Source organism: Pelobates fuscus, chromosome 1 (assembly GCF_036172605.1).
Source record: "Pelobates fuscus isolate aPelFus1 chromosome 1, aPelFus1.pri, whole genome shotgun sequence".
NCBI classification, from domain to species: domain Eukaryota; kingdom Metazoa; phylum Chordata; class Amphibia; order Anura; family Pelobatidae; genus Pelobates; species Pelobates fuscus.
Window position 1 is genome coordinate 280608780 of NC_086317.1, and position 16601 is coordinate 280625380.

The 16601-nt window shown below is 41.0% G+C and overlaps 1 protein-coding gene across 2 annotated transcripts in view; it reads left to right on the plus strand.

Moving 5' to 3' along the window:
- The window catches only part of CAMKK1 (calcium/calmodulin dependent protein kinase kinase 1), a 454400-nt gene that overhangs the window by 175884 nt on the left and 261915 nt on the right, over nt 1–16601 (plus strand). For both annotated transcript variants that reach the window (XM_063457438.1, XM_063457439.1), the window contains exon 2: nt 4926–5421. In XM_063457438.1, coding sequence (XP_063313508.1) covers nt 5035–5421 — 387 coding nt within the window. In that variant the 5' untranslated portion in view covers nt 4926–5034. The remainder of the gene's footprint in view (nt 1–4925; nt 5422–16601) is intronic.

Sequence of the window (16601 nt, forward strand, 5' to 3'; positions counted from 1 at the left end):
TTTATCTCTGTGTAGGAGGGATTGGTGCAAGTTTTGAATATTTTACCACTTATATATTCTACAGATGACTACATGATGCATCAAAAATGGGGGGCTGGGGGGAGGCCTAATGCGCATTAGACCATTCACATAGAAAAGCATTGCTTCAATTCTTTCCTATGGTCATTTACCTGACGCTGGATATTCTCATGCAGAGCGTGTGGATGTCCAGCGTCAGGCGAGTCGCGCTTGCATGCAGGAAGGACGTTATAGTGGTTTTCTGGTAGCCACTAGAGGCAGTTTTAGTAATAAATGTAAATATTACAGTTTATCAAAAACTGCAATGTTTTACATTGTATTACGAAGGGGGACAGGGACACTGCTCTCAGACCACTTCAATGAGATGAAGTGGTCTAGGTGCATATAGTCCCTTTAAATGCCTTTATTGGTTCTTACTCTGACCGCCACTAGAGGAGCTTATAAAGAAATAGCAAAGTAAACCATTATTTATTGCAGCCTCAGGGAGACCATTTGATTGGCACACAGTGTAGTGTTTTGCCAAGCATGTGCACTAGCCTTCCAATGCATCATTTTTTATTTTATTTTATATTCTTTATTTTTGACTCGGGTCATAGCTGTAGCATAATATATCTTTACATGAGATAGACAATTGCAATACATCAAACATACATGGCAGGGAACCATTGGCATGGTGCCCATCATAGTTGGGTTTAGGGCCATGAGCTTAGGGTATTTATTTTGGGTAGTGGGTGCTAACGCTTAGTGAGCCTATTATGCCTAGGCATGTGGCCCTATCTCTGGTTGGGTCGCTGGTGTGGTAGGCATTTTAGGCAAGAGTCACCTCCAGAATTAAGGTGGCTGTCCGGTCGTGATGGAGAGCGCGTTATGTACAGGCATGGGCATTCTAATGCTGCGCTCCTATGCTCGTAAAGTTACCCCATAACACTGGGGAGGGAGGAGGGGGCTATGTGTGTGTTAAAGAGCCGGGTTGTGGCTCGTTTGGGCTAATATTTAGTGGGTTGCTTATCGTCTGTCTCTCTTATCATAGTCTCTCTGGGGAGAAGTGCTCCGCTTGCAGCTGGCCTGTGCGGTTAGAGGGCCGGTTTGAGGTGAGTTCCGATCTCCCTCCGGTAGTGCCTGCTGTGGGGGACCTCTTATCTGGTCCGACGTGGGTTGGAGAGGGGTTCCTGTGTTTTGGGCCGTGCCTCTGGCCTATTAAGATACCGCAGGGGACAGGTCGTAGTCCCAGGGATGGCAGTAGGTCCATGGCACCTTGCATGTCCTGGGTCTTGTAGGATGTATTCCCGTGGTTGATGAGTGCTTGAGGACGTCTCCATTGGTAGGGGATGTGTTGTAGCCACAGGAGGGCTGTATATGGCTTTATCGTGCTGCGCCAGGCTAACGTGGACCCTGATAGATCCTCGTAGAATAATAGCTGCATGCTCTCTAAAACAAAGGGAACTTGAGTTCTTGTCGCTTGGAGTACCGCTGCTCTGTCTCCGTGGGTATGGAAGCGTATCAGGAGGTCCCTGGGCACCGTGGTCGGTGCTTTGGCGGGCATGGGGAGGCAGAACATCTCACCCCAGGACAGCTTGTTTGGCCTGTCTAGGGGGCAGGAGGGCTGTCATCAGTCGCCTGACAAAATGCGGTACCTCTGACTCCTGTATCTCCTCTTCAATTCCCCTGATCTTGCGGTTCAGGCCCCTTTGTTGGTCTTCCAGTTCTGCAAAACTCTGTTCTGTTTTGTGGTTCTGCTGTTGCAGCTCATGTTTAGCTTGTTGCAGAAGGAGTTTTCCTCCACAGCGCTCAGGCGGCCCGTTAAGCCCTGCAAATCTGTGCGGGTCCGGGCCACGTCCGCCTGTATGGTAAGCTGAAGCCCTGCTAGTAGCGCTTTCATTACCCCTGTGGTCACCGGGGATGTATCCACTTGTGGGTGAGTCAGGAGAGGGGCTGGCATGGCGGCTGGATGATGCGTTTCTGGCCAGCTAGTGAAGTCATCTGAAATGTCTGAGCAGTCTTTGGCGTCGTCAGCCATGTTGGCGCCCACCGTGCTGCGGGCCAGCCTCCAGAGGTTTTCGATATTTCCACTCTGTTTGGGTCTGTTGGACTTGTTTAGTTTTTTTTCTACCCATCTCCTTCTCCGTTGTTGGTGGTACCGTTTGGTACCTTTTGTGGGAGATTTGGGCTGCAATAGAGGGTCCAATGTGGCTGTTTGTCATGGAGCTTTGGTTGCATGCGGCCATTCAGGTTAGTAACTTGGCTCTGCCCCCAATGTATTTCTAATTACCTAATTCATTAAAGATCTGGCAACTGTCAGAAATGAAGCTTCCAGTACTGCATGCTAGTTTAAAATCTTGTGTACCTGGTTTACTACTGCCTGTAACTATAGTAACTCATCTCTGCTGGGGTTGATTCTTTGTGTTTCCGGACATGGGAGCATTGGCTAGCTTCTCCAATATATGGAAATTAGGCCTCACAGTTTCTTCTAGCTATTTTATACCTTGATTGAGTCGGCCTTCAAAGTTTGTGTGATGTGGTGGTATCATTGTTTTGTTTTCTGTTACCGTGGAGTCTCTTATTACTTGTGGATTACTGAATTTAGAGTTTTATGTACAGTGTATCAAATGCCTATTAAAACCACACAAAGCCTAAATATATGATCTCTTGAACACTTTAGGAGGGGCAGACACTGTCTCTCTCTGTAATAGCAATTCGCAATAAACCCATTGTAACTATAATATATGGCAAATATGTTCATCTTATTCTCAAGTACTTTTTCAGTAAGTCTCTAAAGATGCCTAAAGTGTTGCATTACTTTGTTCCAGCCACCCATTCTAAAACCAATATGTACTTATTTGGCTATTTGAAGTGTTGTGAGGTGTATTATAGAAACTATACTGGATCAGGTTAACACATGTGGTCATCAAAATTACACCACCACATTTATAAAAAGCCCTGCTTTCCTGAACAAAGTATTTTTTTGTTTGTACAAAGCTATTTCATTAACCAAAATAATCTATTTAGTGGCTGTGAGTGTTCCTTATGTTGGGCATTTTGATATGCTCATAGGTTTAGAGGAATCAAAAATGTAAGACTGGAAGAGGAGCTTGTAAAGTATGTATAATTTAGTCGTACTTACATGGTGCTTCTGTGGTATGCTTGCAAGACAATGGGGCTTCTTTGTATATAGCTCTTGGTTCTTACTGGGGAAATTTGTATGCATGTAAATTCATGCTCTTCTGCTAAAGGCACTTTTGAGTGAATTAAAGCAGGTGAATATTGAAACGTGTTTGAAATGTAATCCTGTTAATTGTATTAGTCAATTACATATTTTATTGTAATTTGTCATGCCAAGTTTTTAATGTAATTTTATGTTTTCTGCACTCCAAACTTCATTAGAAATGTGCATGCTTTTGATCATATCTGAATATAATTTCTTTTTTTAATTTTAATTACACAAGGACAGCAAACACAAAAAACAGAAAAATAAAAATAAAGCAATTTTCTTTATAATTACTTGTTTATTATAGACCTAGACTGGAAGAAAAAAATATTAATTTGTATCCTGGCTAGACTCCTTTGGTGGCTCTGGACAGTGTTTCAATGGTTGTTTTTAGGCAATTGGGTATAAAAAAAAACCACAAAGAACTTTTACAAGATTATTTACTAAAATGTAGATTTTTGTGAGTTTAGAGTTATCGGTTCGCTATGTTATCTAGTTGACCTAAAGTTTTAACCACTTAAGGACCAAACTTCTGGAATAAAAGGGAATCATGACATGTCACACATGTCATGTGTCCTTAAGGGGTTGAATTTACTTTAAATTTACTTTCAATTCCCTCACAATTCATACTTCGTAAATAATCTTGTACAATTATTTTTTTTTTTTTTTATACCCAATTGCCATTATTGCCAAAGTACAATCTGGACGTTTACAGAAGCGTATTAATTTGTTTGGTTTGGGTTGTTTTCCCCCTACATATAGACCATTATGTGAATCACAAATTAGATTTTTTTTTTTACTTATCGAAATTTTAACTGAATTGATTCGGACCCGCTGAAGCTAATAGATTAATATCCAACCAGCATTAGCTTGACAAAGTCAATTGAATACAGGCGGTTAGCACAGTTTAATAATAAAACCTGGCAGTCAAATTTGGTGCCAGTTTACCACCTGAAAAGATTAAAATCCCATTTAAGTCTTCCAATAATGTTTTATATTGCCATTAATAGGTACTGTGAAACTGAATGCAGATATTTTTTTGAAATCATTGAACAACCTTTTTTACTTGTCATCCTTGAATTTTGTCTCTTCGTATGATTGTTGTCTGTGTTCTTGGGTTGTACTTTGTTTTTGAACGTCAAAATATGTCTAGCCTGCTGCTCTCCGTATCGCATATTCATAAAACCTATAACTGACCCCTCGTAGGCCTCTCTGTGTCAGTGATCCAGTACAAATTATTGGGACTGCTAATACCTCATTTAATAACCATGCTGTCTTTCATATTTATTTTTATTTTATTTTTTGAAAAGCTGTAAGCAAGCATTTCCCTTAATACATTCTATTTGACAATTTCCTATATAGCACCAACATATCCCATAGCGTTATAGCTGTACACTAGGTAAAACAAGACAAACAATTGTAACAAAAACTTTTGACATACAGGAACAGAAGATGAAGAGGGTCCTGCACAATATATTATGTTTGCTTTCAATCAAATTCAATCGGTATTGCAATGCTATTGATAAATTTGTTTTGTGTTGACCTTTTAATATTTCACTCTCATGAACTTTGGAGTGGAGGAATATTGCTTTTTTTTTTATAACACTGCATTACACTGTGTTGATTTTGCTTTCTCTTCTCCAGTTAATAGCATACTTATTAGGAAATTATTCTTTAACATATATTTATTTATTTTCCCTAGACACCAACCAGATAAAGAGCCTTAATTGAGAAGAGTGTCCATTGTCCATTTGGACTTTCTGGAGTAATCCTAAAACTGTATTTGACATTTAATTACCCGGTACCCAGAAATGGATTGTGATTGTGGCCCAAGTAAAGATACCCAAACAGAACTTGCTGAGAGAGTAGCAGCCATTGATGTGGAAGAAGACCCTCAGGATCCTGACACAGTATCGTCTGATGATATGGACAGTTTGAGAAATTATGGCATGAGCAGTCAAACCAGCGAAGATGTCTTTCTTTCTTCCCAAGATCAACGGGACTTGAATTGCTCACAAAGAGCTGCCTCCAGGCCTACTCTGTCTAATAGAAAGTTCTCTCTACAGGAAAGACCTTCAGCAGGCTGCCTTCCATTTCAGCACCAAGCATATGCAACAGGTCCTTCATCACACATATCTCCTCGAATTATACGGAGGCCTACAATAGAATCAAATCGTGTGTCCATCTCTGATTCTGATGTGAGTTGTACTTAATTCTATTTTTTTTTTTTTTTAATAAATTAAATTGTCATACAAATTTAGGATACTATATATATATATATATATATATATATATATATATATATATTTTTTTTCTTTTATTATTATTATTTTATTTTTTATATATAATCAAATAAATAACACCCACACAATATACAAATGATCCAGTAAATGATTGCCCATGACAAAACATTTTGGTATTTCTAAATGTTTTTTTTATTTTATTTATTTTAAAACTGCAATGATTACATTGCAGGACTAAGACTGCCTCTAGTGGCTGTCATTCAGACAGCCACTAGAGGCACTTCCTGTTGGTAAGTGAATTTTGGTCACCTAACGGACGCTGGATGTCCTCATGCATCCAGCATCAGTTAAAGCCTCATAGGAAAGCATAGGATGACGTCAGAGAAAGCCAAGCACCTACCCAGTGCCGCAGTAGTTCAGTGCTGGAATTGGGTGAGTACAAGAAGAGGTGTTTTTTTTTTTTTTTTTTTAACACTTTCAATGTAGAGGAGGTTGCAGGGGTGGAGGGGGTGTATTGCAGTGGGAGCTAAAGTGTAAGGAATACAACTTTGTATTCATTACTCTAAGGAATTCCTTTAAGGGGACAGGGACAGTGCACCCAGAACATTTCAATGAGATGTCCCTTTAAGGTTGATTCATCAAATTACCTTTTTGTTTCATTAAAATGAAGAAATTATTTCTAAAATAAAAATACTAAATTCCTGAAATCTAATTCCAAAATGCTTTACAGATTATATATGCAAATATTCTAAAATAAAAATTAACCATGTGCCTTATTCTTAGTCATTGTTTCAAAGCTATATACTTATATTACTCTATCAGACATATTATGCTAGAAAATATGTATTCTCCTCCCAGCTCTACACATGCATCGAATATTAAGGATATACTTTAACCAGACAGAGATAATGAAAATATATATTTAAGAGATATCCTAACAGTATTTCTTACAATATGAACCCCTGCAATTCCTGAGAAGCTGGAACAAATATCAATAAATATCATAGCTCAATAATTTGGATATGTGTTTGGAAGCAGTGCTAAAAGGAAGCAGAGGTGCCTGCCAACAAACTAGTAACCAGTGGGGTTTCACTGATTAATTTGTTACTGAAAACAGCAGGAGGTATTTCTTATTATAAATGAATATATTGAGAAGCCTTGCGTGAGAGCATTCAGATATATTAAAGCCTTCGGTTAACAGAGGTATAGGAAAGGCAACACTGCTCCTACGTTAGTAACTTTTCCATTATGCTTTCCAACATATTTGTGCTCGGAAAGGTTTCCGTGGATTCCAAGAATATGACTGGACAATGTGTTCACACGTATCAAGGTAGCAGAGATCTGTGTCCTGTGATCTCAGCACTCTCTATTATTAGGGCTGCTTATGAATTTAATTCCAATATACGCATACATCTTGCCTCTTTTCCATGACATGAACAGAAACCAGGACTTTCAGAGTGGAATATTATATTCGGAAATGAGAAATGGGTACTGCAGGAAATATTGAATTATTCATTTTTTTTTAAATATTCAATCATGAATATATTTTTTTCTACAGTACCTCAGTGTGGTGATTTCTGCATGACACGCGTGCAAATGTAAGAGTTATGTGTTCTGCTGCGTTCTTTCATTACTGTGGAATATAATATTCCTTTCTGAATCCAGCCACTGTGTGAGAAGCTATTTAATTTACAGCTACTCAGTTGAGTAACCTATTTCGGTTGTGTGATAATGCTGCACAAATAGAAGGCCATCACACAAAATAGAAATGACTCGGGGTAGTCCTGGCATTATAACCACTACGGCAGGCTGTACTGATTATATTGTTTTGATTAGCCCTTTAAATTGACCTGCTTTCGCAGGGCTACAACTTGCCCTGTATCAAAACACTTTGCCTATGCACTAATGCCCAGTATCCAGATGAACCATACATGTGCAGAGGTTGATTGTGCTTCTCCAGACACAGTGATTGTGTCTCCACTGTTGGTTGTAGAAGAGTGGGTGGCACAAATAAATCAAAAGCGTGGGGAAATGCATGCGGCAGTGCTCAGACTAAAGCACTGGGCTCCTTCATTGTTTCTTTATTCCCCACTGCTGTATGAACCTGGCAGAGGAGACATGATTCAGGCCATGGCTGTTTCCAATAGCAATTTGGGGACCATCACTCATGCCCCCTCTGATGCTGAAGCACTGGCAAACAATACCAGGCCAGGATTCAGAGAGACCACTGCTCCAGTTGACATTGAAACATGCAGTATCACATCTGGCTCCTGCACTGTTCATCAGTTTGCTGCTGTATTAAACTGATGTCAGGAAATAACTGTAAATACAAACACTCTTAATACCAATTCTACCACACATTGTCACCTTAAGTTTAACCCACACTATCCTTAATTCTAAATTTCCCTAATTCTCCCTAAGCCCCCAATCCCTTAACCACAGTAAAGGGACACTGTAGGCACCCAGACTACTTAATTGTAGAGAAACTGCAATGCTTATATTGCAGGGTTAAGCCTGCCTCTAATGGCTATCTGCCAGTCCGTAAAACTACGCTGGACATCCTCACGCTTTGCATTAGGACGTCCAGTTTCTTTTAAATCCCAATAGGAATGCATTAGCTCATTGCTTATTAGCCTCCCCCAATCGCCTGACTTTGAGGAGCCCAACCCAGCGCCAAGGAAGGGAGGAGTCAGAGGGGCACAGTTTTGTATTCTTTAAAGGGACACTCCACTGCCCATTATAAAAATCACTCTAGTAAAAATACTCCCAATAAAAACATACATTTAATTTTGTATTTTTTCCATTGCGGTATATTTTAAAAACCTGTTGCAGAACAATAGTTCTCTTGCCTGCAGCCTTTGCATTCCCTCTCCTTCTTCCATATTCCAGACTTTCTGTGGCTGTCCAATCAGACTTCCCAATGCAGCTCTATAAGAAGACTTTGCAAAGCTGGTGCTCTGAGCTATTGAGCTATCCCTCTAGCATGTAAGCTCATTGAGCAGGGCCCTCAACCCCTTTTTCCTGTGTGTTCAACTTGTCTGGTTACAATTACATGTTTGTTAGTCCACCCACTGTAAAGTGTTACGGAATTTGTTGGCGCCATATAATAATAATAATCGCTGCCTCTATCTCCCTTGAGCTAAACGACTAGGAAGTAACATGACCTGTTATCTGCTTGAAATCCAGAGGGAGTAACAAGGTTAATATATAAAAGTGCCACATAGGGGCGCCGCAAATTATTTCCACGGAAGCACTCTCCCCTGCCTGATCAGATATCTCCCTCACAGGCCTGCTAGTACAGAAATGCTGCAGCCGGCAGGGGAGGGAGGACTCGGGGGAGCTCTAGCTTGCAGCTCCACCAGGTTCTCATCTCACAATCTCGGAGCGGTGCTGTGGTTAGCACGGCAAAGCTCCGAATCTTGCGAGAGTGAACTCTAGCCCAGAAGCTTCTAGAGTTAACTCTTATCACTTGGACGACCAGTGCTTCCCCACTGGACCAGAAGAAAGGAGGGGGATATGAAAAAAAAAAAAAAATATATATATATATATATATATATATATATATATATAACAAAAATAGTAATGCACTCCACCTTCCTTGATGTACTTGCCCGGTGCTTATCAGCAAACAGATACAGCCAACAGTACAAGATAGCACTCCAGGGACTTCCAAGTTGAATGAATAAAACTTAGCTTTTATTAGCTCAAAATAAAAATCAACGTTTCAGTCTGTATCACAGACTTTCATCAGGAAAGCGAAACCAATCTAATGCCTTTTCAGCAGCAGAGTAATTATTGAATAGCTTTGCTCAGATCAGTGTGTGCATTTGTTGTAATGTAGTGCAATAGATAATTTTTTTTTGTTTTTTTATAAAATGTATATATTTATCTACCCTCCCACCCCCATAACTCCCCCCATACACACATTTCCCCTCTATAAACACACACTGCCCCACATACATTATCTCACAAAAGTGAGTACACCGTCACATTTTTGTAAATATTTTATTATATCTTTTTATGTTACAACACTGAATAAATTACACTGTGCTACAATGTAAAGTAGTAAGTGTACAGCCTGTATAACAGTGTAAATGTGCTTTCCCCTCAAAATAACTCAACACACAGACATTAATGTCTAAACCGTTGGCAACAAAAGTGAGTACACCCCTAAGTGGAAATTGGTCTCAAAGTGTCAATATTTTGTGTGGCCACCATTATTTTTCAGCACTGCCTTAACCCTCACAGGTTGCCACTGGAGTCCTCTTCCACTCCTCCATGACGACATCACGGAGCTGGTAGAGGGTGGGGAGCGCAAGGTCTCTAACATCCATTTGAGGATGCCCCACAGAGTCTCAATAGGGTTTAGGTCTGGAGTCATGCTTGGCCAGTCCATCACCCTTTTCAGCTTCTTTAGCAAGGCAGTGATCATCTTGGAGTTGTGTTTGGGGTCGTTATCATGTTGGAATACTGCACTGCGGCCCAGTCTCCAAAGGGAGAGGATCATGCTCAGTAGGTCACAATACATGTTGGCATTCATGGTTCCCTCAGTGAACTACAGCTCCCCAGTGCCGGGAGCACTCGTGCAGGCCCAGACCATGACACTCCCACCACCATGCTTGACTGTAGGCAAGACACACTTGTCTTTGTACTTCTCACCTGGTTGCCGCCACACATGCTTGACACCATCTGAACCAAATAAGTTTATCTTGGTCTCATCGGATTACAGGCCACGGTTCCAGTAATCCTTATCCTTAGTCTGCTTGTTTTCAGTAAACTTTATGCAGGCTTTCTTGTGTATCATCTTTAGAAGAGGCTTCCTTCTGGGATGAAAGCCATGCAGACCAATTTGATGCAGTGATGCAGACATTTCAACTTAGGGGTGTACTCACTTTTGTTGCCAACGGTTTAGACATTAAAGGGACACTATAGTGACCAGAACAACTACAGCTTATTGAATTTGTTCTGGTGTGTAGAATAATTACCTTCAGGCTTTTTGATGTAAACACTGTCTTTTCAGAGAAAATACAGTGTTTACATTACAGCCTAGTGATAACTTCACTGGCAACTCCTCAGATGGCTGTTAGAGATCCTTCCTGGGTCATGGCTGCCTAAAATGCATCAAAACATTTAGTATCTCCTCCTCAGTATCTCCTCCCTCTGCATGCAGATACTGAACTTTCCTCATAGAGATTCATTGATTCAATTCATCTCTATGAGGAGATGCTGATTGGCCAGGGCTGTGTTTGAATCATGCTGGCTCTTCCCCTGATCTGCCTCCTTGTCAGTCTCAGCCAATCCTATGGGGAAGCATTGTGATTGGATCAGGCTACCACTTCTGATGATGTCAGCACACTGCTTGTTTTTCTGAGTCTAACAGCATGCAGAGTTACAGCTTCATGCTTGAATACAGTAAGATTTTGCTATATTTATGGAGGCATGAGGGGCCCAGGGGGGCTAGATGGTGGTTTTAACACTATAGGGTCAGGAATACATGTTTGTGTTCCTGACCCTATAGCGATCCTTTAAATTTCAATTTACATTAATGAAAAAAAACCTTCCAGTTCCGCGGCCAGCTAAAAGGAGAGCTCTGCTGTGAACAATTTAATCCTCTCCCATCCAACGTTTCCAGGCCATAACTGTCTGCACTTCTCACTCACCTGATTGGTGATACAGAGGGAAAGTTAATGCAGCCAACAAGGATCCACGGTACTAGCGGTTGAAAACCCTGACAGGTACAGCTCTCTGTCTCTGGCCTGTAGCTGGCACATCCTCTCTTTTACAACGGCTAGGCTTGCTACTGCTGACTTACCCTTACCCCCACTCAAGAGCTACTGTATAGTGCTCTGTCTGTCATATGTCTTCAGCTAGAGCCTAGTTACTCAGCTCCCCTTAAAATCTTCCTACAGGAGCTGCTTCTGACACCAAACTACTATCAGGGCCCTTAATTCTACCACCTAGCTGATACAGGGCTGAAACTAGTGTGTATATACTTTTGTAGTGTTTCTCATTTATTTATACCTTCAGTTTTAACTACCAGGGTTGGTGATTTATCCTGCTGCCCCTTTGAGCTTGAGTGGTGATCCTGCTCCTCTTGCCATTTGTTGCCAATGTTGAGGTTTCATTGTTAGAGATATTTGCTAGATTCCTACTCTACCAGGGCACCCATTTAGGCTGGACACTGCTGATTGCTGGCTTCTTTGTCCCAATTCTCGCTGAAGTTGAGTTGCAATTTTAGAGTTATTGTTACTCTGCCTTCTCTTTGCTATGCCCACGTTTACCCATATTGTTGTATTCCAGTGGCGATATAGAGCTCTTATCTATTGTCCAGAATGTTTCTCGCTGTAGAAAGAGTTTCCCTCTATCACCACCTCTAGCCATTTCTGGAACATGATCAATGGCCAAACATCTCAGAGAAGAGAGTTGATGTTGTTTCTCTAGAAAATGTCTGGCCACAGGTTTATCCGTCTTTCCATCCTAATTCTCTCGCAGAGAGCGGTCTCTGTTTTTCCTATATTCATTCTTATAAAATTGTAGTCTTGCCCTATTCATAGCATTCTCCAGATCTGGCCGCTTGTAGCCTTGCATTATGAATTTTTAATACATGATTTTCAATTGTTCCTCACATTGTTCCGTCTGAGAATTGTTGCGGAATACTCGTAAAAATTGAGAGAATGGAAGTGAGTTTTTTTTAATGGTCTTGGGTGAAAACTTTCATAGTGCAGAAGAGTATTACGATCAGTAGTCTTCGTATATAGTTTGTACTCTAACTTCTGGTTGACCACCATCAGTTCAACATCCAAAAACTGGATACACTTATCATCAATATGTGAGGTTACTTTAACCCCTTAACACCGCAGCCAAATGTACAAGTTGTGAACGAAACAAAATGTAAACAAAACCTGGCATTTGCGCTATATGTCTGTCAAACCGTAATTCACCGCTTTCATATTAAATGCACCCCCCCTTATTATATATCATTTTATTCAGGGGAAACAGGGCTTTCATTTAATATCAAATATTTAGCTATGAAACATAATTTAAAATGAAAAACATGGGAGAAAATAAGATTTTTTTTTATTTTTTTAGTTCTACATGACATTTTAACTGTCAATGTCATAATACTGTTTGCTTTAACTGCAATAAAATACACATATTTGTATTCAGCAAAGTCTCACGTGTAAAACAGTACCCCCTATGTACAGGTTTTATGGTGTTTTGGGAAGTTACAGGGTCAAATATAGCGTGTTACATTTGAAATTGAAATTTGTCGGATTGGTTACGTTGCCTTTGAGACTGTATAGTAGCCCAGGAAATAAATTTACACCCATAATGGCATACCATTTGCAATAGTAGACGACCCAAGGTATTGCAAATGGGGTATGTCCAGTCTTTTTTAGTAGCCATTTGGTCACAAACACTGGCCAAAGTTAGCGTTAGTATTTGTGTGTGAAAAATGCAAAAAACGCCAATTTTGGCCAGTGTTTGTGACTAAGTGGCTACTAAAAAAGACTGGACATACCCCATTTGCAATACCTTGGGTTGTCTACTATTGCAAATAGTATGTCATCATAGGGGTAATCTTCATTCTTGGGCTACCATAGGGTCATAAAGGCAACGTAAGCAATCTGGCGAATTTTAATGTGAAAAAAATGAAACACAAGCCTTATATTTGACGCTGTAATTTATCTAAGTATATATATATTTTTTTTTTTTACACTTTTAACTTTATTTTATTTTATTTTCAGCCAGCAGGGGGACCAACTGTCATTACAGTTGGTCCCCCTGCTGGCAATGCCTGAGCCAGCTATACCGGCCATGTGATTGTGAGGTCCTCGCAAGGACCTCACTCTCACATGACCGGGAGGGACCGGAGGAGGCAGATCTGCCGCGGGGGGGCTCCCTGGGAGTCCCCCCTACCGCGATCGCCGGCGTGGGACCACCGGCGACCGGGTAAGTTAAAAAAAAAACGGCGGGCGTATATTTACGTCCTGCGGCGTTTAGAGCCGCTTTTAAAAGGACGTAAATATACGTCCGCCGGACTTAAGGGGTTAATTGGAGTAGATAAGTTATTTATATAATCAACTAGTGACAGTGCTTCATCTCTAGAGCCATTCCATAAAATTAAGTTATCGTCAATATATCTATAATATCTCAGTATGTGTGTCCAAAAACATACATGTACGCATTCGCGTACATGGGGGCCATAGCTGCCCCCATTGATGTACCAGAGATTTGGAGAAACCACCTGGTTTTGAAACGAAAATAGTTATTTAATGTTAGCGATTAAAGTTCCATAATGAACTCAATCGGTGGTTCCAGTTACGTGTGATGGACTTAGTCACTTCTTGACTGGCGGTGTGTAGTTTCATCGGGAATACCATCCTTGTATTACATTCTTTATCAGGTTTCTTCACATTCCTGCAGCTCCGCCGGCTTCTCCTCTCGCAAGCTCGGAGCATTGCTGTGGTTACCATGGCAACGATCCAAATCTCGCGAGAGTGAACTCTAGCAGCTCCTGAGGCTGCTAGAGTTCACTCTCACCATTGGGACCACCAGAGATTCCCCACCGTACCACCTGGGATTGCAGGAAATTTCCCCCCTCACAGGTAAAGGTAAGCGGGGAGGGGGGATATTGAAATAATAATTAAGGGGTGGGGCCTGGCTGCCATTCCGAGCAGTTAGCGCCTCATTTCACTCCAATTAATCAGTTTTAATCAACTGTTTGAGCCCCTTCTTAGCTCCTAGGTGTGCCCGCCTGCTCTGCACACACTGGTGTTTGAACCTGGCAATTCTGGAGCCGGGACCTGTGTTTACCGGAATTCCGCCAGAGGGGCCTGGTGAGCCCTGTAGGCAGGAGGGACGGCTGCTCTCCGGTCGTGAGACGACTCTACCATCGGAGATAAGAAGGCGCTGGCGGGTGTCCCCTGTTTACCCGTGGAAGGGCCTCGGCTACCGCAGACATCAAGCTGGCAAATAGCTGCCAAAGGAACACTTACCTAAGATGGCGCGGCTTGTTCTGAGACAACTCTGCACGATGCAGCTACCTCCACCTAGTGTATTAATTCTCGAGGCATTCAATGCAATATGTCCGACGTTCTAGCACACAGACCCCAAGAGCATGGAGGTCATGGGGCCATTTGAGAAAACCAGCTCTACTCCACCTGGACCTGGGGCCCCACAGGGTTCTTTCCCTGGACTTTGTCCACATACATGGAGGTACACTATGCAACTCTTTGGGGACACTGACAGACACTCTGCAGAGGGTGGGGTCCATGGACTTTGGGTCTGGGCTCTACTTAAGGACTGGTGCTGGAGCTATGTTGCTCGGGAGAGGCAGAGGGGCCCTTGGACTGGACTCTGCTCAACATCACAGGGATGGATGCACTGTCGGAGGTCTATTCTGAGAACTAGAGTGGGCTGACATCAAGGCTTATGGCAACTAAGCGCAAATGCTCTGGTTTACCGTTTTGACTACCAGCTAGCCACAGCACATGTCTTAATTGTTTTTCACGCTTTAAACTACCTGTATATTCTGTTAGGTGTGGGCTTAACCCTCATTGGCCTGTCCAGTGTATTTTGAGTCTTAGTTTGCCCTAAGCCATAGGGTTTATATATACTACACATTCAGATGCCTAAGTTACCTAGCAGTTTCGTAACTAATTTTATTCATTCTTTTTCTAGTTTTCTCCACCTATGGCTTACTGCTTGATTTTTGTATTTTACTTTAAAATGAGGCTTGGAAATCTAGCTGACATGCTGGATAACACCAACATGTATACTCACATCATATTTACTGTTGCTCTAAACATGATATGCCTTTTACCCACATGTCTCAGACTGAGAGTGTAATCTAAATATCACCATTTAATTTTACACTATGTGACACATTAGCTAGTATTCTACTGAAGCCTTGTCACACAATTTGTTATACATGCTGTGTATATTCATATACTTCTGTTTAACTATGTCACTTATGTATCACACAAAGTGCTGAAGTGGTTATTGTGCCTGGATTGTTTATTTAAATAATCTACCAGTTCCTCCCCCCCCCAATGGACTCCATTATTGCCTAAGGGTAGATATACTTACCTAAATGTGCCTTATTTGTGCCCTTCAACATTAGAACATTAGAACATGCATACAGCTAGCTGTCAATCTTTTCCCCTTATTACAGAAAGAACAATAAATATGTGGAATTATCTGCCTCAAGAGGTTGTGTTATCAGATTATATAGATAATTTAAAAAAAGCTTGGATGCATTTTTTCTAAACCGCATATGCAAGTATATAGTAAACAGGTTGTTGATCCAAAGAGGAATCTGATTAGCAGTTATTGAGTCAAGGATTTCCGCCCCTCCTTTTTTTGGCATTATTGGAAATTGCTACAGTTGGGGGGGGGGGGGGGGGGGGGGGGTTTGCCTTCTTTGAAATCAACAGCATAAAACAATGTGCTTAAGGGTTGAATTTGATGGTCTTTTTTTTTTTAACCTAGACATATATGTAACACTATTGTTCTCTTTTAAGGTATATCTAAATGTATTTTCGCCATGTCTTATTATTTCTAAAATCCAATTAGTGAGAGAACAAAGATATAAGGGCATACCTTATATAATAATGAGACCAGACGTGATGTGGGCCGCTCATATTTACATATTAAATGTACTAGCTTGATGTATTAAGAGGAAGGCATTCAACAATAGGGTGCTTTTTCAGTAGCAAAGCTTAAAACTGTTTTCGAAAAAGTAAACATTGGGCATTACCAGTGTGTGATTAGATCCAACATAAGCACAGATTGTTTAAACAAGCTTTAACATTGTAGAGGTAAACACAATTTTGAAAAGTAATTTGAGTTCATAGAAAGCTGCGTGAATTGTAGGTGGCAAGGCTTTCACCAAAGCATTCTTATGAACACAAAAGATGATAAAAGTGAAATAGGCACTTATGAAATCAAAACAAAACAGAACATCCACCAGGAACATTTTGTATGAAAATGCTAATGCACAAAAAAATAGAGAAATGTATTGTGCTTAAATATCATCTGATTAAATATGGTGCTATGTGGGGTCATTTTTGGTTTTTTTGCAATGACCCTACAAACACTGCTGCTTGTTTAGCAGGGACTGAGGGGAAAGC